The sequence below is a fragment of the Heloderma suspectum genome, chromosome 6 (genome assembly GCF_057233095.1).
Source record: "Heloderma suspectum isolate Gila_16-S chromosome 6, 16-S_ref, whole genome shotgun sequence".
In the NCBI taxonomy this organism is placed as follows: domain Eukaryota; kingdom Metazoa; phylum Chordata; class Lepidosauria; order Squamata; family Helodermatidae; genus Heloderma; species Heloderma suspectum.
This window is the reverse complement of record NC_139463.1, coordinates 57,217,094-57,243,734: the sequence shown is the minus strand read 5'-3', so window position 1 is coordinate 57,243,734 and position 26,641 is coordinate 57,217,094. Positions and strand designations below refer to the sequence as shown.

The window sequence follows — 26,641 nt, the reverse complement described above, 5'->3', positions numbered from 1 at the left end:
GAAGAGAAACTGACTGGAAATAGACCGATTTGCCCATCACTAGTCAGAGGCAATCTTATCATGAGGCAGTTTCAGCCTACAAATGTGGGGCTACTTCAAGGGCAGAAGAGCTGGAGACAGACAGATCTGAATTATATGGTGCGATCCACCAGGAAGTTCTCCTATACAAATCCTATTGAAACACCGTTTCAGTTAATTTTAACTGGGCTTGGGCAGAAGAACTTCCCAGCAAATTGTGCCCAATTTTAATTAGTGTGTATGTGAGAGGCAAGTGCCCTTTGGATTGTCCACCTCAGGCACCAAAATGTCTTGGGCTTAATCTGGCAGGTAATCTAACTTAATCGTAGTTCCAACATCCTGTCTTGTAAATACCCTTTATGTGTCTTGTGATCAACAGGAGAAGCTGTGCTTTATCATGAACTACTTTACACGAGAACTACAGGGATACAAAGCGGAGCTTGCTTGAGGTACCCGCTCTTTAGATTGTTTAGAACTCCCTGCCTTCCCCCTCTGTATCGCTTGCATGGGCAAATAAAAGCTTTCATGAGTTAGCTTTTGCCTCTCTAGCCTTTTAAATATTGTATGATATTGCACCACTTTAAACTGGTGCAAAACTTAGTTTTATTTCGTTTTAATTTTAATAGCATGCCACTTTGAGTGCTTTTAGGAAAGAATTTGAAAATGAAACTCAGAAATGTCATAAACCTTCTGTAGGCAGGGACTCAGTAGGAACAAACTTGTCAGGGTCTCTAGATAAGGAGGATCATTCTGCAGACCTGCTACAAGTCTAGCTAAGAAATAAACAAGCCAGTTATAAAATTTAGGGCAGGCGAGGAACAAGCTTGTTTTTCTGGTTGGGATGGATGTCTTTCCTCATGTTTACTCCCTTCCCACGCGGGCCTTTTACACAACCCTCTTTCCTGCACGGACAAGCAACAGAAAGAAAAGCATAACCAGCCTCAGCCTCTAGAGGATGGGCAACATGATGCTGTGAGCCCATTGGCAGCCAAGGGACTATTCCCACAGATATGTCCCAACCCCCGATCAGATAAACATTTGGACAGTGGGAACAAATTGCCTGTTGGCAGAAGAAACTGCAATTCAGGTTGGTTCCAACATTCAGGTGGAATTAAGCAATCAATGAGGTAGAACTAATAAACAAGTTAAAAACAAACCACAGCCCAGCAGGAGGATTCAGATTTACAATGCATTTCCACGGGCTGGAAAATAATCTTAGAACAAGTCCTGCAAACTCCAAGACAGTACAGCAGGCCTGCACAACTTATGGCCCACCAAGCCAAACATAGCCCAGCAGCCAGGGTTGATAAACCTGGTTATGTTGCTTGCTTGGGACTGTAAACACATGGGATTGTCAAACACCAGGCAAGCCAGAATGTCTGATAAGCTATGCTTTACTTTATGGATCACTAGCTATGCAGGCTGTAGTATAGCAAACAACTGAAACAGTTTCCTAAAAAAAACATACAAAACTGATATTTCCCCCCCCAACCACACAGACTAGTAAATTTTATTTAAAGACGAGACAAATGGCACAGGGATTTGCATTATCTTCCTAAATCTTAATTAGTTTTAGATTGTGAGCTGGTCCTAAAACAAGGAATGCACTGGATTCTTTTTGTGTGTAACTGACATTCTCTGTCCCAAGCCCTTTGTGTAAGTTGAACTATTAAATTAAAATAACAACTTTTACATTACTCGCATTGCAAAATTTGGGTTTCCTTCAGAAACTTAAGTATTTTGAATGTGGTAAATAATAATGACAGCAACCTCAGAAGGTAAGCCAGAACAATAACAGCAAAGGTCTGTCTTACAAATGACAGATGTGGGGGGGATAATGGTTTACCTAGGGCAACCTAACCGAATATGCAGCTGTGGCAAGATCTGAACCAAAGATTTCTCCCACTAGGGGTTTACATTTTTAGCCACAACATCACCAATAGATTACAACTTTGGTCTTCAATTAGTGGATCATATCTAGGCCTAAGTGGGGCTCCATCAATTGTACCACCCCCATTTTGTTTTAGATTTTTAAGAAGAGAAGCAGAGGGAAAGAGTATGGTCAGATGACGAAGATGGATAGAGTTCCTTATACTTAACAGAAGCACACAAAAGAGAATTTCAGCTGGTGCAGCTTTTCTCCTCCCAGACCAACATGATGCACCTGCCAAAATTCCCTCTTCTACACAATTATGAAAAGGTATAGGAGCCCTGCCCCTCTTTACATTGTCTCCTAAAACACAAAGGAAACAGAGATGGACATCTATGATAAATTAATTAAAAATAGATTGCAGGTTGAGGTTCTAGTTTGAAAAAGGCTTAAGTTCACTGGACTAGACCATCTCCATTTTAGATCAGCAACAAACGTAGCACCGAATGACTGCACCAGCAGAAGCTGCCGTTCAGCTCTTCTCTCTACTGGATCAACAGTGTCTTTAGGTCACCCCCAGGCACTTGGCAGGGTTTGACAACAGAACCGCTTTTTCAAGCTAGGCATGTTTCAGAAAGGAAAAGTGGCTCTGTGGAGCAATGCTGGTGAAGCCAACATACTTTGCCTCCACCATGCCTCATGCAGCTTGAGCCAGCCAGAATCAAGATCAAGAGCCCCACTTCACCTAGCCTTGTTGCCATTGGGAAATCTAGATGTATAGGCACAGACGGTAAAAAGAAAGGAGTTGCTAAGCAGTTGGCAGACACAGAACAGTTAATCTCTAACCCAAGTGAAGGGCTCTTAGTGTAGCCATTTCTCATAATCAGAACGAACATGAGGAGCATAATTTGGAAACCGAGAGGCCCTGCTGTTGGTATTCAAGCCTTCCTGGAATGCACACTTTCTATTCTGGAAGCTTTTATTCCTAATTCCCACATGTGAGAGCAAGCCGTGGCTGTTAGGTGAAGAGAGGAAAGGTAGTTTGCACATGTGCAAAGACACGCTTCAAATTTACTTTACACATTTTGGAGCTGAGCCCCCATTGCTAAAAACGGACTATGGGGGTAAGCCCTGGCTCACTACTAAGCCATGAGTTTTTAAATAAATACACTCTGTGATGGGCTTAGAGGTCTCACCAGTCAGGAAGCTAGACAATTTTATTGTTTCTCTTAAAAGCACTGGAAACTCCCAACTCCACCCTAATACAGCTAAGTCTAGTGCCGCCTAGTGACTGAACTGTACAATGACACGATCCACACACACTCAAATATTTGGCAGGGGAAATAACAGACATGTGCTTTTCTCCTAACTCCTCCCAGTGGGAAAAGGAAATTAAGCCTAATGACATCAACAACAACAAAATCTTTTTTTTTTTCTTTTAAAGAGAGAACCATTTATAACCCCCATGTTCCAAGGGGTACATGATATCTCGAAGCTAATTAGCAGACCTGAGCCTACAGATTGCAGGATGGAAGGGAGCGCTGTACGGAAGAAAGCTTGCTCCAAACAGTCTTAGGTAGGGACAGGCCAGAGAGCACAAAACAAGCCATTCCTGTAGATACACAATGGAGAGGAAACAGCTACCAGCCTGATGACCGAGGCTACCAAAAGCGAGTCAGAGAAACCTTAAGTTTCAGCAAACATCGTGGATATGTTTCCAGACAGAAGTGGGAGGCCTGAGGGACTCCAGCACCAATACTCCAGTATTATTGTACATCGCCCAGACTGGCTGGGTGACCAGCCAGATGGGCGATTAATAAATTCATTTATTAATCGCCCATTAATAAATTAAATAAAATACATTTATGGGCCATCAATAAATTCATAAATAAATAAATGGCGGGCAGATGTCAAGGCAGCGCAGGTCCACTTCATATAGGAAGCAGAGTGGGGAAGAGCCTAGGGCCGGCTAGTCCAGAAATCCCAGCGTTAACCCCTGATCATCCTTTTGCATTCTTCATTCCAGAGCATAGAGCAACATTTCTGTAGAATTTGGAAACGGACAGCAGTCTGTTTGTTCCAGATATCGTCGCAGGAGAGATGAGGATGTCTTGACTGAGGTGTGGAGGGGTTCCTCTGACCGAAAAGAAGTCATACGATTCTGCGTTGCCCAAGGCAGATTTGCATGAGGGCTACCCCCATGGCTGAGCCACAGAGAACATTTCCCAGCAACCTCACTCGCCCGGTGTCTAGTGCGCAACGGGGACTCTCCTGCAGGACAATCAACAGAAAGGGCTAGTAATAAAGTCAACTCCCAGCTGCCGGAATTCTCGGCATGTCCGCCAGTGGTCTCCCGGCAACAGGCGGCAGTAGGCCTCAGGCCTAGGCCACCCAGATGAACAAAGAGCCTGGCTCTTATCTGGTGCCTAGTACAGAAAGAGTGGGAGAGCATGTTAAAATTAACTTCATTACGGAAGGAGCGATTCAGTTCCGGAACGAGCCTCCACAGCTTTAACAGCCACACAGATGTCCCCTCGAGCCGCTTTTAAGACGTTTTACTGGAAAGGTGGATTAGGCATCGGTGCGCAACCCAGTACGTAACATCTGACAGACATAAATGAGTGCACTTGTTTTAAATTAACTCAGCAAGAGGCTTGTAGTAAAGTAGATAGATGTGCCCAGGACCTACAAGAAATGGGGGAACTATAAGCAGGGGTTAATTTCAAGGTAGGCTCAGGTAGGCTGAACCGACCCACCGCTTTTCCAGGCCTACCTACCACTTTTATCGAGTACCCCACCCCCTGAAATGAAGATATAGCTTGTATCAATATAAGAAACCACTATTTCTCTCCTTTCCCCACTTCTGTGCTTTCCCCCCCCCTCCTTAAGCTGTTCTTCCTCACTGTTTCATGCACCTTCAAACCCCACCCCACCACCTTGCAGCTCACCCTCATTTTTTGTGCTTTCCCACCTATTTTTTTTCCATCCCCACCTCACCCCTAAGGCATTCTGGAGCTTGCTCTGCTAGAAGCAGATTTTGGCCATCAAGATGGAGATTTTGCATCCCGCTGTGTTCAGCTATTTTGTTTTGGGTTTTTTTGCAATATTTATTACAGGTAGTTTTGAAGAGTTCAGAAATAACACTTATTTACACACATATTTTCTTGGGAACCCTTTACAGTTTTTGCCAGAAACAACTATTCTGTCCATTTAAACTTTGTTTTATTGTACTGAAATTATCTTCCCTTTTTACCCCCCACCCACCCTTTTTGCTTATATAATAGCAAGGGCCAGTATGGCAAACAATATGCTGATTATTTGTTAAAGTAAGCATCTGGAGGTACATTCCTGCCAGCACATACTTTTAATAAGAATAAAAAGAGAACTTTTACATTTCACTTTTATTTTTGCAAACTGTTGCCCTCTGATCAAAAAGAAAATCCTGCAGAATCAGATCCAGCTATACCATCTTTTCTATAGTCAAGGGACAACTGGTCCCTCTCCCCACCCCAAAAAACCTACCACTGTTAATACACCATGGGCAGGTCAAGAGTCTACCCAAGAAATCAAGGCAAATTTATTCCCTGACTATAAATCCCACCTACTTACCTTCGGTTCCACCCATTCAACCCCAGCATTATGAACTGAAGCCCCACTAATAAGCCATGATAACTAGATGGAACCTCCATGTTCAGAAGCAATATACCTCTGAATGCTAGATGCTAGGGAAAAAGAGCAGAAGGACATTATTGCCCGCGTGCCTTGCTAGGTGTCCCAAAGGCATTTGGCTGGTCAGCCACTATTAGAAACAGAATACTGGACTAGACAGAGACAAGTGACTTGCTCAAGACCACAAACTGAATACAAGGCAGAGGTTTGGTATAGCGCTGATAAGTAAATGATTAACAGATGTTCCTCAAAGTATAGAAGAATCCAGCCTATAATCTGTAAATCATTTTGTAATTTCAGGAGAGATAACAGAGCACCATAAAGTTAGTTTAAAAAATCCCAAAAGCCAGTATTCACACTACAGACAGACGATGTCTCTTTAGGCAGGTTTTGCTTAATTTGAGACAGGTCTCCTTAGCAATTGGGTCCCTAAAATACACCCAGCATCACACCTCAGAAATCAAGTCCCCTCACTAGCTGGAACTCCCCCTCTCATCTGAAGTTTGAAACTTGCGATGTAGCTGGAAGAAAAAGGTTAACGCATCTTAATATATAATGGCTGGCTTCACACAACACGCTAACCCACACTAAGTAGTTGAGTGTGGGTTGTTTTTTGTGGGTTAACCACCGTGGGTTAGCTTGTTGTCCAAACATTTTCCACAGGGTGTCTTGTTAACCATGCAGTGCCGCTTCTAAACCACCCTGAACAACCTAACAACAAACCGTGGGTTCTCAAGGTGGCTTGTTCAAGAAAAATAAGTCACAAGCCACCCTGTGGAAAATGTCCTGTGTTCAGGCAACACACTAACCCATGATTCAACAAACAACCCACGGTTCAACAACAACCCACACTCAACCACTGAGTATGGGTTGGCATGTTGTGTGAACCCAGCCATACTTGCTACTGAACATCTGTGAATGTAGGAAAGCCACTTCCTTCTCTCAACCTGAGCTCATGCCATTTGCCATATGGGTGGTAATAACACTGGCCTTCCCTAACCCTTGTTGTAAGGATAACCAAAATAATGTCATGAAGCAGTTCAAACATTCAAAGAGTGATAGATGAATGCTGTTATTTAGCAGCAGCCGTAGTAGTGGCAGCAGCCTGCCGATTATAAACAGTTACAAACTCAGCGCTGCTGGTCTCTGCAATAAAAACCAGCCGGCTTCTCAGAGAAGTTTCTTATGTTTCAAACTGCTCGCAGGAATCCACATCCATGTAAACATGAATATTGGTTTCCCACTCCAAGCTCCACTTGCCTGACCATACCTTGTCCCCAAACACACCCCAGTGGGAGGAAGGCAAAAGGGACAGCCACCAAGGCACAGCACTAACAGCAGCGTCTTGGTCTCCCTTCCAGGCTGAGACCACTAATCTTGGGAAGAAGGATAAGAGAGCGCCATGGGTACAGGGTGAGTAAAGACATGACAGCTGCACATACAGCGCTTGACAATAGTAGGGGGTCGCCCAGAGGGAATTTGTATTCACCACAATGACCAGACGAGTGGCTAATTAGAAGCCTGGTAAAATGTGCCAAATCAAGCTCTCACTCTCAACAATTGGGTTTTTTCCTTAGTACTTTAGCAGGAGTGTCTACCCCGTGGAATATTCCATTCCCCACTGGATCTTCTGTGGATGAAAGTTATACGGCGAACCTGTTAATAATAAAAACAAAACAAGACAAGACAGACACAGGCAACACTATTCCAAGTGCAGCAATCACTTAGGACAGCAATCTTTTTACAGGGAACCTATAAAACAGCTTGCTGCCAAAACAAGCGTGTCCCAGGATCCCATGTACAAGGTGCTCAGAAGGGCTGCACTTTTGGAATGCACCTAACACGGCATAAACACAGAGCTGCGCTTCCGCTTCCTCTGTGGCATTACAGGGGATTTGAGGTGCACTTCTCAGACGGTGAACTGCAACTGCTTGTGGGCAGAACGATGTATTGGGATGGCCCTCACAGGACCTGATTAAGACATGCTGAGGCCCTAAACCATGTCAAGTTTCAGAGGCCCCATATCGTAAAAAATAAAGAGAAAAACGTGCATCACATTATAATAGAAAGGTAAACCATTATATTAACATATATACATAGGCAGAGATGCAATGAGAAACAACTAAACAAAAGATACTTCTTGCAAAAACCTTTATTTACATTATCAAATACCTTATGATTTCTTCATTACCATACATGAAACTGAAGACTTCTAATTTATAGAAACATAAGAGGAAATGCAGAGATCAGAACTTAGTTAATGGGAGTAGCAATGTCGCTATTAATGAATAACGGATAATTAATACTGGAAGGGAAGTTGATGGGATTGGGTGTGGATTGGGATGGGAAAGTCAGGGTTTAGAATTATGGTGGTGGATTATATATGAAAAGTTATTTAAGCCAAAGTGATTTCAATTATAATAAATCTTAGTTATCTCCAAAGTATTTAGAGGCCCCTCATACTATGGGGCCCTAAACCATGGCTTACTTGGCTTGTTAAATCCAGCACTGGGCCCTCATCATTCCCAGTTCCCCTCTTGCCTAGTAATACCAGTTGCCTGTGGTAAGTGGAAGTACTAGAGCTTCTCTCCCCTTGCCTCTTTTGGGGACATCAGAGAAGAATCCCTGGAAGTCCAGAGCATGGTAACATCCCTTACAGCTGACCAGGAAGTTCTACCATTAAGTGGGGGGTGGGAGGGGCATTGCCTTGTTGGGAAGTGGGGAGGCAGAAGGCTTCTGGCTTGTTGTATAAAACCATTAAAGGGTTTAATATTTAACTGCAAAGGAAGAAAAGCTGGGAGGGAGCAAAGGTATCTTGGTTCTCACGGAAGCTTGAAGGTCACTTTGGCAACAAGCTAGGCCTAGGGAGTTTGCATGCCCCACGGTAATATCCCAACTAAATAGGAGAGAAGAGAGGCTGAGCATCAAAGCGCCACCTCCCAAATTCTTGTCCCAAGTTGCTGTGTTTCCCCACTCTCTTACATGCATCCTGCTCTGAGCAAAGGTTTTATCTCTTTTCTCTGCCACCATTTACGGTAGCACACAAGCTCATATTGAATCTCTCTCATATTTAGGATTTAATCTAATTTTCAACAAATTAGATATTCCTGGGGACCTCTAACAGAATTCTCTGTGTTAATCTAGGGAAGCTATCTATGATAGTTGCATATTTGAAACCAGTTTGGGCTGTAGAGTAGATGTGTTCAGTTTGGGTCTATTCAAATGTTAAGTGGCAGTATTACAGATGGTCAAGAATGTCATATGGTCCACATTTTAAAGTGAACTGACCCAATTCACACTTCCCAGACTAATATATGGACTGGAACAGCTGTTCTTCAGTTTTCGCTCTTCTCCAAATCTTGAGATACAGTTCTCAGCTTGAAAAATGTATCAAAACATGTATAAAAGGCGTATTTTAGATTATGACATTTGCACGTCAAGATTTTTGGAGGCTTCTGGATACGAGAGCTTCAAAACAAACTTGTGTGCCGTACTCAAAAGCAACAGGGAAGAGACACCCTTTGTTTCCTCCTCCCCCTACCCTGAAATGGTAACTTGGTCTAACTGGAACAGTGTTGTCATAACACCAGTAATCTGTTGAAGGGTAGAGGAGAGGTGCCCAGATTCAGACCAGGGCCCATTTCTATCCCACTGAACAGAACAGTTACTCAGACTGCCTGTAACTAGCTTTTGTGATGCCTGGACCACCTTGTGACCTACGTCATTTTGTATTACCTCCATAATCCTTACAACAGCCCTGCAAGGTAGGCCAGCATTACTGAGTATACTAACCAAAAATTAGGAGCTGCCTGGATAATCATGCTTTCACAAGACATGCTTTCAACCAGAACCCTAGCTCAAGTCTCACTTGAATCTGACAAACACAGGGCACTCTTAAAGACGAATGTTAGTGTAGGTTATTTAAATCCAACTCTGGAGTATGCAAGCTTTCAAATCACACAGAATTCTTCAGGCAAAACAATACAGAGGCCATCTCCATATTTCACATGTACATTCATTTAAGACCACCCCCATAATGTCTCACTGTGAACTTTTTGACAGAGAGTTGGAATGGTTCGCCCTAATACTGCACAAATGCACACTTCCCAAGTCTCCAGACATTCAGTCTTATGTAAATTAAAAGTATCATGAAGGAGGCCAAGACCAGCTCAATTATGAAGTCATTCCTTATATTCTCAAATCCCTAATGACAAACCACTCTCATTTATCCAGGACTACAAAGAACAGCAATCAGGAGGTTGAGCCTCAGTACCTCTCTCTGGAAGTCAACCAATGGATTTGCTTAATGGAATTGTTAAGCAAGGTAAAAATAACCAAGTCCAAGGGATAAACAATTATTTTCAAACAACACAGTCTTTTCCTGCTGTACTTCACAGTCAAGGAGTAAAAGAATAAACCACGGAAAGCAAGGAGCCAGTAGCGACAAGAGAGGATGATAAAATCACCCCCCCTGTATAATTTGAACATGTTGTTAGCACATCTTCATTCCTGCATCAAACGTTTTGCAACATTCCAGAAAACCCCATCAAATTTTGGCTCCCTGCCTAAAACATATTATATTTTTAATATAATTTTAATTGTACTGTTGTTCAATTATATTTTAACTTTTGTATATTTTCATACGTTTTAACTGTATATGTTTTAATGTTTGTACGCTGCCTTGTGTCCCAGTACTGGGGAAAAGGCGGGGTATAAATATAATAACAACAACAACAACATCACTATTATCAATTAAATTTTTATCCTTGTACCAACTTAAGTCCACCTCTAAGCATTTAAACTTGGGGAAGGGGGGAGAATAGATTAGATCCAATTTGCCAGAGCTACACGGAAAAACCAGTGTTCTCCATTCAATGCACAACCTGGCCTTAATTAAAAACCCAACCAACACTTTTGAGAAACATTTTCCTCGTTCTAGTCCCTGCACACACATTCCAAATCTCCAGAGATATATGGCTGGTTCAATCAAAGCGGTACAAAGCTGGTAAATTTGAAGGGCAGCAAGTTTCAAACAACCTTTATAGCTGCAAGGAAGTACCTTAGGGCTGCAATGCTATACACGCTTACCTGGAAGTAAGCCCCACTGAACTCAGTGGGACTTACTTCCGAGTAGCCACGCACAGGATTGTGTTGTGTAATGCCTCCCCTCAAGGCATCCTCACTTAAGCCCCCTGAGCCAGATGTCCCCAGGGAACAGGCTATTTCAACATCCCCTGGGGCTGATCAAGAAGATATTGGTCCCTTGGGGGCAACGGTATCAGGTCCGCCCCCTCAAATGGTGGAGGACTCCGTTTAGCTACCTCCTAGTCCCTGGGAAAGCCGGGTTCTTAATATATAGGTAAAGACAGTGGCCAGGCAAAGAAGTGCCTGCTTACAAAGGAGAGCTCCTTGTGAGTGAAAGGCAACATGAGTGAGATTTTCCTCATGAGTCGGACCTCTTCCAGAGTGCCTTGGGTGGGGCTCAAGGAGCTCAGGCTTAAAAGACTCAGTCTATGACAGATAACAGTGGGAACTATGTTTATATATCAAGGTCTGCTTAGTTCTCTTTACCGAACTCCCTTCCTGTGCTTGCATTTTCAGGCTTTGCCTTTGGCCCTGCCTGGCTACCTTGTTCTCTACTCAGACCTGGGCTGCCTTCTGACCTTACCTTGTAACCTAAACTTTATTTTTATTTATTTACAATATTTGTACACCACTCCAGATCTAAAACAGATTTTGTAGCAATGAACATAAAAGGTACAATACTAAAAGGATAAAAAGATTAAAACACCATATTAAAATTATCCTTTTTCAAAACAGAATGCCAATAAAAATCATGGCTGGTCAGTTAAGGAATGCCTCTTGGAACAGTGCTGTTTTCAGGAGGCGCCGGAAGCAACACAGTGTTGGTGCCTCCAGGAGCAGGGAGTTCCACAGGAAGGGGGCCACCACACTGAGGGCTCTTCTCTGGGTAGACTCCAATTGGGCCATAGGTTCATGTGGAACCACCAGGAGCATGCCCTCTGATGACATGCTTTCCTAGTTGTTTGCTTGCTCCCCTGCCTTGGCCCCACCTGACCAGGACAGGTAGTTATGTATCATGCAGAAGTATGATGGGTGGAGGGGGGGGGGATAGTCACACGGGTACCTTTTGGACCCTAAGGATGTAAGTTTGTGGGTAGTGGCAGCATTATTAATCAGACTCTATGTTTTTAGAAGTGATACATATATTTGGGTATATTTTTAGATAAGCTAATGAGACTGAATAGCAGTAGATCTGGTATAGACACATAATTCATAGTTAATGTATGGAATTTACTGCCATGAAATGCGATGGCTACTGCCTGAGAGGGCTTTAAAAGTAAAGTAGCCGTGTTCATGGGCAATACCCATGGACAGATCTAATAACAATGGACAGACCTAAAAGGCCTAATTTAGAGGCAGTATGTCTCTGAATACCAGTTGCTAAGACCAGAACACCAGGGACAGCTCTTGCCTGCAGATCCTACCTGTGGGCTTCCCAGAAGCATCTGGATTTCCACTGCTGGAAACAGGATATTAAACTAGATGAAGTCTTGATCTGATCTGGCAAATCTCTTCTTATGTTATATTCCACCTTACTGAATCTATATTCTTACTGATCTCATTTTTAAAATCTAGAATCACATTTTTAATATCCTGTGAACCTCCTATTCTGCCCACCCTCCACAGAAACTACATATTCTAGAGTATGGCAACAGTTGTCTTTTGAAAGACAATGCCATCATAAAGCAACCATTCTAGGAAGCCTGCACTTGACATTCATGTCCAGCACAATCATGCAGGTGCTTCCTAACCAGCAATGGAGAGACGGCATCCCAGATATGGGATATAAGTGGCCAAACAAAGCCATTCCACATATTCAGGCAAAGCATGTGGTATAACCCTTCTGGGTCTGTACACAGGAGGGATCAAGCAGAGAATTGCATGTTTGAATCTCTCTCCTTTCTGTAAAAGAAAAAAAAGCTCTATTATAACAAACAAGCAGAATGGGAAGAAAGATAAGCTGGAACACCTCTCCCTGCCATGCTAGCTTTTCTCACAGGCATGGAGTTTTTGATGGAGAGAGCATTAAAGCACATGACACACACATCCTACTGGTAGAGCATTTGCTTTGTATACCTGAAGTCCCAGGTACACTCCCTGGTATCTCCACTGTAATAGATGATGTGGAAGACCTCTGCCTGAGACCCGAGAAAGCTACTGTCAGTCAGACTAAATACTGGACCAGATGGAGGAGCACTGGCGGCTTCATACATAACCTGAAATCGTACATTCATCTGAGGGCTTTACAACGTGAGTGTTCGTAATGTGCAGATCACCTTTTCACTTCAGGTGATAAAAGGCTTCTCTAGCCCCAGCTGAAGGTGTGTCCAGATCAATAAACCACATTTCGTTATATTTCAATCCTCATGTTCAAAGCACTAATCTTTGCAAATTTCTGTAGACGAACACTTCCTCTTTCTGAAATTGCAGGCTGCGTGTGTGTGTTTTAGGGACGGGAGTTCAGGTTCCCCTAAAAAAATACAGCTAAATTTGTATTACTGCACCCATGCAACCATACATGCTCCAATAAATGTGATGAAGGATGTTAACAAAAGTGCAACCAGAAGACAGGACCTCAGAGAATCCAAATTCAACTTCTGCTAAAAAAATTAGCAAAAGCGTTGGTAGGTGTAAATGAGCAAGCTTTCATTGGTTAATATTGAAAGTCCTGATTAATGAAGGATAATGAACAGCAAGAAGGACAGTGTGAGACTTCTATTTAGACCAATTGAAGGATGAGTTGTATCTTTTTAGACAAGGCACATGCATAAAAACACACAGTGGATACCACTCACTAAACAGTGACTATGGGATGCAGTGCGAACTGAACAAACTTCATACCCTTATCAGTAACAAACTGTTTGGGCTGTATTTGCCACCTTTTTGTTTTATACAGACCCTGCTCCTCTGCCTCCAACATCAAGCTAACATACAGAAATTTAGCATGTGAAGTTCCCCCCGCAACATGGAGATAAGCTGTAATAGGGGAAACCTTCATCAGGTTAATTCCATTATATCAGACTCCAGTTCAGTGTACGACATTTGATACCCTGCCATCTAACTCAAGGGATTCCTGCAGAAGCTTACAAAATATATGAACAATGTTATATTGTATTGTAAAAGACTTAAAATGTTAACCATAAAAACACGAAAGAATCCATACACAAAATGAGCCAGCAGTTAGCGACAGCTCAAACTCAGCAGCTGAAAACTTTCCTAAATATTAATTTACACAGTTTCAAAAAGACAGAAGTGAGTTGGCTGAAAGGACTCTCCTGGATGGAGAGTTCCATGGAAAGGAGGTTACCTCTGAGAAGGCTCCAGATCCAACCATCTTTGTAAACTGCCCAGAGAGCTTTCGCTATTGAGCAGTATAGAGAAAACAGAAGGAGGTGAGCATCCAAAGTAGATCACAAAGAAGAGAAATGGGTTCTCAGGATGCAAAAATACTTTTATTGTAGGAAGCCCAACATGTTTTGGCCATTTTTCTTATTTTTTAGGCCTTCTTCAAGGTGTAAAGAAAGAAGTCTGCAGAATTTTTTCAACAAAAGATTGTCTCCTGGGTCAATCTACTGGTACCAGTTCCTGAGAACCCGTTTCTCTTCTTTTGAACAACTGGGCAGCACAGAAACATAATAAATGAAATGAAATTCCTTATGCCCTCTCATTACTGCTCAGAGGGCATTGGCATCTTCAGCAAAGTCTCCACAGATTAACTTAATGCACAGGGATGATGGGCGTGACAGGAAGAAACTATCCTTTAAATACTTTAGACCAGAGGTGGGTAACATGTGGCCTTCCAGATGTGGTCAGACTGCAACTCCCATCAGCCCTAGTCAGCATACCCAATGGTGAAGGATTAGGTGAGTTTCAGTCCAACACCTGGAGGACAGCCACATGTTGCCCATCCCTCCACTAGAACAAGACCATTGATGAGTATCCCTGCACTTTGAATTGAGCCACAAATTGAACTCGTTACCAGTGCAGCACTTTTACGGACCAGCTTTACATGTTCCCTATGATGGGCACCACTTTAAAGCCCAGCTGCTGCACTGAAACCCATCTGCATTAGGGAGAGCTTGAGCCATTATTTTAATCAAATCTGTGATTAGGGTTGCAGGTCTCAGGGCTTGAATGACATTTCAGGGTTTTAACTTCCTTCTTAGGGTCTCAACTCCAGGGAAGTTGGAGACAAAAATGTCAGGGTCAAGCAACAGAATCAAGGGAACAGACTATTTTCTGTCTGGGCTGAGAACTTTGGCTATGAGGCACTAAACACCGCCAGGCTCTGTCCCCTGACCCACCTGGTGTCACTCCCTTGAAAAAGGGAGGGGCTGTAGTTGCAGCTCCAAGGAGGGCAGACCAGCTTCCCCAACCAGTTGCCCATCAAAATGTGTTGGACCCCCACTCCTGGGGTTATGGGCGCTGTAGTCCAACACATCTGGAGGACCCCAGGTTGGGGAAAACTGGAGTAGACACTGAGCTAGATGGTCCAATGGTCTGATGGCACAAGGTGGCTTCCTATGTTCCTCTGGCCACAACAGGCTCAACCCTCTGACCCATGAGGCACCAGCCATTAGTTCCCAGGTTCTATTCTCCCAGTGTCAGGGGACTTGACAATTCTTTTGTAATGTCCCTTTAAGAGAATCTGTTTAGATGTGCTATACAGATAAGCTACATGATCTGCATCATGTCTTTTGTGTTGTTATTAACCAGGCTCAACTGAACACTGTTTTGAAAAACACCCTTTACCCATCCCATTTCCTTGTAGCAGCAAGATCAAGAAAGAAATGTGGGTTTTAAAAAAAGTCACTACATGTAGGTATCCCAGTGCCCAAGGGCAGAACGGCATTTAAGGATTTGGCCTGAAAATGACAAGAGTCCCACAAAGGGGTAAGGGTAAAGCATCCCTGATAGATGCCCCTTTTTGCTTGTGAAGGTGGAATATACAGTTGATTGACAGAACAGTCCGTCACTTGATTGACAGAACAGTCCATCACTTCCAGGCAGGCAGAAGGAGCTGGCGGTCCATTACCAAATTTCCAGTGGCCCATGTAGGGTCTGCTTCTGCTTGATTCTACAAAGAATGCTGAACTAAGGCTGCAATCTTAGTATACACCCTTTGTTGTTGTTGTTGTTGTTGTTCAGTCGTTCAGTTGTGTCCGACTCTTCGTGACCCCATGGACCATAGCACGCCAGGCCTTCCTGTCCTGCACTCTCTCCCGGAGCGTGCTCAAGTCCATATTCATTGCATCAGTGATGCTATCTAGCCATCTCATCCTCTGCCGTCCTCCTCTCCTTTTGCCCTCAGTCTTTCCCAGCATCAGGGTCTTTTCCAGAGAGTTTTCTCTTCGCATTAGGTGGCCAAAATATTTCGGCTTCAGCTTCAGTATCTGTCCTTCCAATGAGCACTCAGGGTTGATTTCCTTTAGGATGGACTGATTTGACCTCCTTGCAGTCCAGGGGACTCATAAGAGTCTTCTCCAGCACCACAGTTCGAAAGCATCAATTCTTCGGCGCTCAGCCTTCCTTATAGTCCAGCTCTCACAGCCACATGTTGCTACTGGGAAAACCATAGCTTTGATTAGACGGACCTTTGTCGGCAAGGTGATGTCTCTGCTTCCTACTATGCTGTCTAGGTTTGCCATAGCTTTCCTCCCAAGGAGCAAGCGTCTTTTAATGTCATGGCTACAGTCACCGTCTGCGGTGATCTTGGAGCCCAAGAAAATAAAATCTGTCACTGCTTCCATTTCTTCCCCTTCCATATGCCAGGAAGTGATGGGGCCAGATGCCATGATCTTCGTTTTTTTAATGTTGAGTTTCAAACCAGCTTTTGCACTCTCCTCTTTCACCCTCAACAAGAGGCTCTTGAGATCCTCTTTGCTTTCTGCCATTAGGGTGGTATCGTCTGCGTATCTGAGGTTGTTGATAATTCTCCCGGCAGTCTTCATTCCGACCTGTGATTCATCCAGCCCGGCGTTTCTCATGATGAGCTCTGCATATAAGTTAAATAAGCAGGGTGATAATATGCAGCCTTGTCGTACTCCTTGCCCAATTTTGAACCAATCGGTTGTTCCATGTCCGGTTCTTACTGTTGCTTCTTGACCCTCGTACAGGTTTCTCAGGAGACAGGTAAAGTGGTCTGGTACCCCCATCTCTTTCAGAATTTGCCAGAGTTTGTTGTAATCTACACAATCAAAGGCTTTAGCATAGTCAATGAAGCAGAAATAGACGTTTTTCTGGAATTCTCTCGCTTTCTCTATGATCCAGCGAAAGTTGGCGATTTGAGCTCTAGTTCCTCTGCCTCTTCGAAACCCAGCTTGTACTTCCGGTAGTACTCAGTTCGCATACAGCTGAAGCCTAGCTTGTAGGATTTTGAGCATCACCTTGCTGGCATGTGAAATGAGCACAATTGTACGGTAGTTTGAACACTCTTTGGCGTTGCCCTTCTTTGGAACTGGAATGTAAACTGACCTTTTCCAGTCTTGTGGCCACTGCTGAGTGTTCCAAATTTGTTGGCATATTGAGTGCAGCACTTTAACAGCATCGTCTTTTAGGATTTTAAATAGCTCAGCTGGAATACTGTCATCTCCGCTAGCTTTGTTGTTACTAAGGCCCACTTGACTTCACTCTCGAGGATGTCCGGCTCAAGTTCAGTGACCGCACTATCATGGCTATCAGGGACATTCAGATCTTTCCTGTATAGTTCTTCTGTGTATTCTTTCCACCTCTTCTTAATCTCATCTGCTTCTGTGAGGTCCCTGCCTTCTTTGTCCTTTATCATGCCCGTCTTTGCACTAAACGTTCCCTTGAGATCTCCGATTTTCTTGAGTTCTCTAGTCTTTCCCATTCTGTTGTTTTCCTCGATTTCTTTGCATTGTTCATTTAAGAAGGCCTTCTTGTCTCTCCTTGCTATTCTCTGGAACTCTGCATTCAGTTGGGTATATCTTCCCCTTTCTCCCTTGCTTTTCGCTTCCCTTCTTTCCTCAGCTACTTGTAAAGCCTCCTCAGACAGCCACTTGGCTTTCTTTCATTTCTTTTTCTTTGGGATGGATTGAGTTGCTGCCTCCTGAACAATGTTACGGACCTCCGTCCATAGTTCCTCATGCACTCTGTCTATCAGGTCTAATCCCTGAAATCTATTCCTCACCTCCACTGTATATTCATCAGGGATATGATTTAGGTCATACTTGAACGAATTAGTGGTTTTCCCTACATTCTTCAATTTAAGCTGAAATTTTGCAAGAAGAAGCTCATGATCTGAGCCACAGTCAGCTCCAGGTCTTGTTTTTACTGACTGTATGGAGCTTCTCCATCTTTGGCTGCAAAGGACATAATCAATCTGATTTCGATATTGACCATCTGGTGATGTCCATGTGTAGAGTCACCTCTTGTGCTGTTGGAAAAGAGTGTTTGCTATGATCAGCGTGTTCTCTTGGCAAAACTCTATTAGCCTTTGTCCTGCTTCATTTTGTACACCAAGGCCATGCTTGCCTGTTATCCCGGTGATTTCTTGCCTTCCTACTTTAGCATTCCAATCCCCTAAGATGAAGAGGACATCTTTTTTTGGAGTATACACCCTTACCTGAGAGTAAATCCCACTAATCTCAATGGAGGTCATATTTGAGTAGATATGTATAGGACTGCACTATAAGTAGTTCTGGGTCCGATCAAGTAAGGCCCTCTTCATGTTCTTAAGCAAGAGCACATAGTCAGGATTATTTGACAAAGATTAGTTATACCTTGACAGTTCAGAGATCCAATGCTTGTATTTTTTACTTTGAAAACTTAATGTACATTGGTGGTCCATTAGGACTGAAGTAGGATTGCAAACTTTTTATTTATTATTTTTATATGCAAGGCTCAAAACAAGCCCACCTCTGGCATAGGCCAGCGTGAAGTCTGGCACGTTCTCTTTCCTTACAAATCACAACACCCACTCACACTTTGCAACGCAGTCCTGACACTACAGTAAACTTTAGTTAAAGTGAGTCATTCACGCACACACGCAAAAATCACCACTATAAACCTCAAATAATTTAGTATTGGAGTAATTAACCCAGAATAACCACTATTGTCCACCTCCATGCTCATAACCGCCAATACGGGTTAGAATCGTTCCCGGAACCATACAAAACACGTACTGCAAGGGCGGGGTTGCATTTTTTTCTAACCAGCTCGATTTGGGAAGAGGGCTATAAAGGGAGGGGATACGCGACATCTTCAAAGACAGATAATCCGCGTTGAACAATTTTTTTTTCTTGAACGTGTGTCCTGAAGTGTCAGCGAACCCAATCAGAGGGGTCAATGGGTAGCTCTACGTAGAACTTTCCTACATAGAGTAGACCCACGGAAATGAATGAGACCTGTCTCATTCATTTCCGTGGGGTCTACTCTACGTAGGATTAACATTAACATAGTATCCATTAACACTGGATACGACCCAATTTCAACGGAAGGTTTCTCTGACCCCACTTCTAAGATCCACCAGCCACAACACCCACAGCTTTTAAACAGTTAAAATAACTTGATTTTTCTCTCCCCTGACTTTGGTCTGTATCGACATTCGGATCAGCGTTAACATATAAAACCAACAAGTTGCACACAACGATTTTTTTCTCGCTCTGGGGTGCAGTTTCTTCCAACCAGAGCCACTTCTTCCCTGGTCTCCAAAATTGCTAAAAGGTTTCCCCTCCTGCCCTCCCCATTGCCTCTCTCAACCTTTTTTTTTTTTTTTAATAATCAAACTAATACCGACATACGAATTCAGACCCACCTTCTGTGCTCCGAACGCCGGGCCAGACAGAAACCAAGAGGAGCCCCGTACAAAACCAGCAGGGGCTGAGAAAGGGCCCCATTGTTTTTTCATTGCAAATCCCAGCTCATAATTTCGTCCAGGAAGAAGTATTTGTTTTTCCCCAACAGCCTCGGAGCAACGTGCCCGGTTCGTTTCCGCAATGCTTCTTCCCACTTTTCTTTCCAACCCAACTTTTCAACCCTCTTTACTTCCTTAAAAAAAAAAAGAACCCGCCGACACCTCTTTTCTCTCTCTCTCTGTCTTTCCACCAACACTGGCGTCGGGAACGCGCTCAGCGCGCCCCCGGAAAGGATTCCGGCTCCCTCGGGAGTGGCAAACGAGTTCTCCGCTGGCGCACGTCAAAGGCGTTCGCTGCCTCGTGGGAAATAAAGGGGGGACTAAACTTTTAGAACTTTTTTCCCTTTGCCGCCTTGCTACTGAAGATAGAATTTTCTCTTCTCCTTGAGCAGTCTGGAGGCTTTTCTGTTTTTAGAGCGTCGGCCTTGAATGGACAAACAGAAGGAAAACATTGTCTAAAAAAAAGAATTAAAACGACAATACACTTGCCAAGGACGATACCTAAAGAGAGGTGGGGAGGAGAAAAGTATATAAAATTTGAGCGGGGTGGGGAAAAGACAGAGTTATTTGAAAAGCAGGGCTGTCAAATTATTTTTTAGTTGACTAAAGGGGAAGTGATTAATCTTGGTTATTTAAATAATATAAATACATTTGCATTAACAAAACCTCAGTATAGGCACCCTTCTGGGGGAATGAAAGAAGCAGGAAGCTCTTAATATTTAATAAACAAACGCTACTACACCAGTCTTAGAAGGAAAGGTCTTTAATATGTTCTGTCATGTCCTGTCACTCACACCAGATTCAAAATAGCTTCAGTGCAAAGCATGTTCTTAGCTCTCTGATCCGTGGATTAACATAGTCCCCCACCAATCCTTTGGTCAATTCTCTCTGCAGTCCTATACTCAGAAGTAAGCCCTCTTAAATTCAACGGATGGGTTCGTGTAAGTGTATATGGATTGTAGCCTGGTTTACTGATTAACAAAACAATCCTGTACATTTCTACTGAGAAGTAACTTCTACTGAGTTCAATGGGATTTAACTCCCAGTTAAGTGAATAAGTCATGGTGTGGAGGATGTGGATAGGGAGACATTTTTCTCCCTCTCTGAAAATACCAGAAGGGGGTGGGGCGGGGGTGTCATCCCATGAAGCTGATTGGTGGGTGATTCAGGACAGATAAAAGGAAGGATTTCTTCACACAGCACAGAGTTAAACTATGGAACTCGCTAGCACAGGATGTAGCGATGGCCACCAATTTGGATGCTTTAAAGGGGGATTAGACAAATTCCTGGAGGAAAAGGCTATCAGTGGCTACTAATCTTGACAGCTATGTGCTCTCTCCAGTACCAGAGGCAGTGAGACTATGTACATCAGTTGCTGGGGAATATGGGCGGGAGGGTGCTGTTGCACTTGTGTCCTGCTAGAGGATTCCTGGTCGACAGCTGGTTGGCCACTGTGTAAACAGAATGCTGGACTAGATGGACCCTTGGTCTGATTCAGCATGGCTCTTCTTATGTTCTTATGATATAGCATTGCACCCCAAACCAATTAAAAGTTGCAGTCTATTTCAAAAAAGACACCAAATATGTAATTATATATCAAATGTACCTGGAGATCAGCAACCTGGTACTAGAGGAATCTATCTTAAATGGACACAGCAGGGAAAGAGGAATACAATAGCCAAGGCTCAGCCCAGAACTTCTTGCCATTAACAAGTCTTGCTCCTGCAAAATGGTAATAAGTGAGCATCTATGCACCATTTTAAGGAGTCCAAACTGCTTTACATGCTTTATCTTTAAAAGATATTTTCTAGACTGCCTTTTCCTGTATCAGTCCACCTGTTCACTAAGATCATCATCTGATCATCCCTCACCCACCATCTGATATGCAGCAGGTGATGAGTAGAGAGCCTTTTCAGTGGTGGCTCTTCACCTTTGGAATGCCATCCCAGGGAGGCTCACCTGTACTCTCGTTACAATAATGTAAGTGCCAGGCAAAAACATTTCTGTTTCCCCAGGCTTTTTAAGAACTGCTAGTGTTAGCATTTTTAACAGACAGCAGTTTGATTTTACTGTCTATTTGAAGCTGATTGGTGGGAATTTCAGGACAGATAAAAGGAAGGACTTCTTCACACAGCGCAAAGTTAAACTATGGAATTCGCTACCACAGGATGTAGTGATGGCCCCCAGTTTAGATGGCTTTAAAAGCGGGTTACACAAATTCCTGGAGGAAAAGGCTACCAATGGCTACTAGTCCTGATGGCTATATGCTACCTCCAGTACCAGAGGGAGTGAACCTATGTACACCAGTTGCTGGGGAACATGGGTGGGAGGGTGCTGTTGCGCTCGTGTCCTGCTTGTGGGTTCCTGGTTGACAGCTGGTTGGCCACTGTGTGAACAGAATGCTGGACTAGATGGACCCTTGGTCTGATCCAGCATGGCTGTTCTTAGTTTGAATGCCTCAATTATTAATATTGTAATTCTGTTTCTTACTATTTTGTTAGCCATCCTGGGAACATACATTTATGCTGAAGGTGCAAGATACAAATTATGTAAGAAAATAAAGAAATATTGTATTTCTAACAACAATGCTGAAAGATAGGCTAGTATTATCATTCCCATACTGCAGATGGGAGGGCTGAGAAAGTGTGGTTGCCTAGTAAGCTCAAGGCAGAGATAAGATTCAAACGTGGGACTTCCATATTCTTAGATCAGTCTCTTAACAATTACTCTACATCAGTAATGTGACATAATCATCCAGATAGCAATGCCTTTGAGCATGTGAAGTGGCTTGTCCACAAAAGACTTCCAGATTAAGGAGTGCAAGTACCACACACAGGCTTGAGCGTGGCTGTCTGAGGCTTTGTGAATAAAGCAATTAGAAATTTTTTAATTTTTATTCAATTATGCACACACATTTGGCAATGAAAAGAGACAGTGTAAAAGAGGGAGCAAATGAAGAGTATTGACCTTGAGGAGAAAGGAAGATGGTGGCTCTTAAGAAAACCAACAATGCAGGACTAGAATGTCCCTGACAATTACCTGATGAGTTACCCTCAGAACATGCAAAAAGCGTTAAGCAGGTAGGTAAAGTGAGAAAGAACAAGCAGATATAAAGGAAGTAACAGCAAAAGTTCATGTACAACAGAAAACTCTCCAAGCTCCAATTAACAGTGAAAGGGTACTGCTTATAGGCAGACACATGCAACCTCATTACAACAGCTTCACTGGTTCACTTCTGAGCAAAATTCAAACTACTGTTTATGACCTATAAAGCCCTAGAAGGCTTGGGACCTGATTAGCTTAAGGAACCGACTTCTTCTTTACAAGCCTGAGACTTGAGGTCTTCTGGAGGGGCATTCTCTCAGTCCAGTCAATATCTGAGGCACATTTGACGGACACAAGAGAGGGCTTTCTCGGTGTTTGCATCCCATCTCCGGAACTCCCTTCCAAGAGAAGTTCACTTAGACCTCTCACTAATATCCTTCCGCCCTCAGGCTATTAATTCAAAGCCTTGTCAAGCCAACTTGAGTTTTAAAAAATTTACAGCTCTTAACATTTTTTTAACGTGGGCCGCTATGGTGCTTTATCAATGATTAGTTTTATCTACTCTTTTTAGCTTATAGATATTTGAAGGGTTTTTCTACATGAGACTGTTAATCCACTGTATCTACTTTGAGTTTCACTGCAGAGCTGAGATCAGAGCTCTAACCTAGGGGTGGACCAAAGTCACTTACCTGTCCTTGAAGCTTGTTCGCGGTGGGGGGGAGGCGCTTCGCTGCTCCCCCCGCGAAGTTCAGGCCAGGGGGGGGAGGCTTCCCGCCTCGCCCGGCTGAAATTCAGGCCGGGGGGGAGGCTTCCCGCCTCGCCCAGCCGAAATTCAGGCTGGGGAGGAGGCGCCTCGCCTCGCCCAGTCGCGAACTCCAAAGTTTAAAAAAAAAAAAAAAACGCCCCCGTGATAGGCTACGTGACGATTAACGTAGCCTATCACGGCTAGATCTGCAAAGTCAGCCGTGATAGGCCACGTTAATCGTCACGTAGCCTATCACGGGTGACTTTAAAAAAAAAAAATGCGCGTACGCTAATGGCGGCCCCCATAGGGAGCCGCCATTCGCGTTCCTTATTTGGTCGCTGTAGTCTACGTAAAGATTTACGTAGACTACGGCGAAAATAAGGGTAACGCAAATAGCGTTGCCCTTATTTTCGCCGTAGTCTACGTAAATCTTTACGTAGACTACAGCGACCAAATAAGGAACGGGAATGGCGGCTCCCTATGGGGGCCGCCATTAGCGTACGTGCTTTTTTTTTTTTAAGTCACCCGTGATAGGCTACGTGACGATTAACGTGGCCTGTCACGGCTGACTTTGCAGATCTAGCCGTGATAGGCTACGTTAATCGTCACGTAGCCTATCACGGGGGCATTTTTTTTGTCTTTTATTGGAATGGCGGGGGCGGCAGCCGGTCGAAAGACCGGCTGCCGCTCCCGCCCCGGACGAACACCCGCCGAACCGCCGGCCGGACCCGCCGCCGGGAGGGACATTCAGCAAAGGTAAGTCCCGTCCTGGGGGGGGTGCGGGGTGCGGGGGGGGGGGTGCAGAGAATTTCTCCCCGAAACTTGTTCGGGGGGCCGAACACGTTGGCGCTCGGCCCCCCGAAGTTTCAGGGAGAAATTCTCCGCCATCCCTACTCTAACCAAAGAGCATTTCTAAACAAAGACCCGTGGCCTTTTTGATCACCTCGTGATCCTACTTCTAGTCACCAGGTCAGGTGCTTTGGCCAGTGTCTCTCCTCACACTGCGACTTTTAGGCTCTCACCCAGAACTCTTGTGATGCTTCACCGCTCTCACAATTGCTGCCACCAATAACCCTTTTTTGAGCTGCTTTCTTTCTTTTTGGTAGCACAGACCAAGCAGTCGGCACGTGGGGGTTATTCCATGAAACCCTTCTTAATAACTGTCTTCTAAAATTGAAAACAAAGAAGGTTTATTTGCTACAACAGGATTGGAATCCCAACAGGGTTGGGATGAGGAAAGGATATCAGGGATAATGATTAAAATAAGGCAACACTATAAACTGCACAATATAACTTTTGCTTTTAGTTCTATATTCAAAACCTCTCACACCCTCTCTTACACTATTTGACACACTCTCTAACCCACAGACTATCTCTCTAGATGTTCCCACTCTTATCTCCCAATCTAATCTCAAATTTATCCATCTTATTCCCAATCTACTTTACTCCCAGACTGCTCTGACTCTCCAGAAGCACTCACCCCACCTTTTTCTGCACAAGCAGAAAATGGATCCAATCACATCCATTCTCACTCAGCCACTCCCCCTTTCTTCCACTTGCCAAACTGTCATTCTTGCCCACACTCTGCCAAACCTCACCTCACACTCACCTGTCAATCATTCCAGATACATACCAGCCACCATACATATATACAAACCTTTACTATTTACGTATTGTACATGTGGAATCGCCAGTTTCCTTTCCTGCTTTTCTGCTACATAACCTCTAGGTGACACTGTGGTATAGTGGAATAGTGCAAATACACAAGTGGAAAACACATGTTCTTTTGCTTTCAGAAATAATACTGCATTTTCCCTGCTCTGAAAAAAACTGCTGAAACTGCTCTTTAAAAACAGAAGCAAAACGGGAGGATTAGGATGTCATCTAAAGAACCTGTAAACAACCATGAGTTGTTTGAGCGCACAATAAATGCCCCATGTAAAAAAGCTCAAACTCCTATTGTATTTTTATTGTTGGTTGGCTGATACATGTAGAAAGGCAAGATATCAATTTAAACAATACCTTAGTCTTGGTCTTGTCCAACTCCCAATTTTTCCACTGGGGCCTGAGCAGGAAAATATCCTCTTTGAATGCGCTTTTGAAGGTCATCATAGTAACGGAAGGAGAAAAGGCACATCTGCTGAAATAATTCTTTCTGTGCTGCTGTTACAAGCACAAGAGGCCTGCACGGTATAGAATGTTAAGGTACAGAAAAAGAGCATAGACAGGGTCATTTCCTTTCTGAAGAGTTCATTGAGTAAGGCAGCTGAGCTCAATGGTTTGTATCAAGCAAACTCCTACTCGTTTCTGAATATCCTACTCAACTTCAGGGGCCAGAGGAAGACATTTTGCTTCCTGAGGCAAAGATCCCCCCCCCACACACACACACATACACTTTCATGTGTAAAAGCCAACTGGACTGGTAATTTGATTTACCTAAACACTGGTGACAGGACATCATCCTTCAGCACACCTGAGGGCATCAGGCCAACTTAGGGGGAACAGGGCAGGCTGCATGGAGCACACAACTGTGTCCCCCCTCCAACACCCCACCGCTGCTTCCTGTCCCACAGCATCTGCCATCTGAGGCAGCTGCCTCTCTCCATCTAATGGTAGAGCTGCCCCTGCCAACCTTTTGCCTGAAATCTCCAAGGCAAGAGGCCCAGCAACTCCCCCAGGCAGTTTGTCTTGGTGCTCTTAACATATGTTAACTTGGTGTAACTTGGATCTACTTCCCTGTGGTTTAAAATTAAAAGCCTTTCTTCTGGTCCAGTTCTTAAGAAGGAGCCTGAAAAAACTGCTCCTGCTGTTCTTTCTCTACCATTTTTCAATATTTGAAATCTGGTAGCATATCCCTCCCCATGTTACATTTTATCTCTGGAACGAATCATACGGAATTCCGAGATGCTTGCTTTCTGGTCCAGCAGTTCTCAGCGCTTGCTGTCCTTTGGGCCAATATTTTAAGTGTTCTTGTTGTTTGTGATCACTGTTTTTTTCTTATTTTACAGGCACCCCATAGGAAGCTGCTTGAAAGGCTTTAGAATTAAAGTTCAGTTCTTTCTACATTCTGGTGCCAGTTTACTGGATATGCAGGGTTGCAAGAGCAATTGCTACGAAGCACAAGATCTGCTTGTGCTCTGAGTTATCTATCTGTGCACTGTGTATTCAGGCCCAATTCAGTCATTTATCCTGACCAAGGAACATCTCAGTGACACAAAGCACATACAAACCAATTCCCCTTTCCCAGCACCCCAGGCAGCTAGTACAGAATACAAATGCATTGGAGTGCAAAAACCTTTTAACTTGGCACTTATCATTGTTTGCACTTGAACAG

The 26,641-nt window shown here is 43.8% G+C and overlaps 1 protein-coding gene across 1 annotated transcript in view; it reads right to left on the bottom strand.

Moving 5' to 3' along the window:
- Positions 1-19,771, bottom strand: part of ERBB2 (erb-b2 receptor tyrosine kinase 2) — a 72,339-nt gene extending 52,568 nt beyond the window's left edge. Inside the window, exon 1 of the mRNA XM_084804515.1 lies at positions 19,419-19,771. Coding sequence (XP_084660641.1) covers positions 19,419-19,500 — 82 coding nt within the window. The 5' untranslated portion in view covers positions 19,501-19,771. The remainder of the gene's footprint in view (positions 1-19,418) is intronic.
- Positions 19,772-26,641: the final 6,870 nt, after the last annotated feature.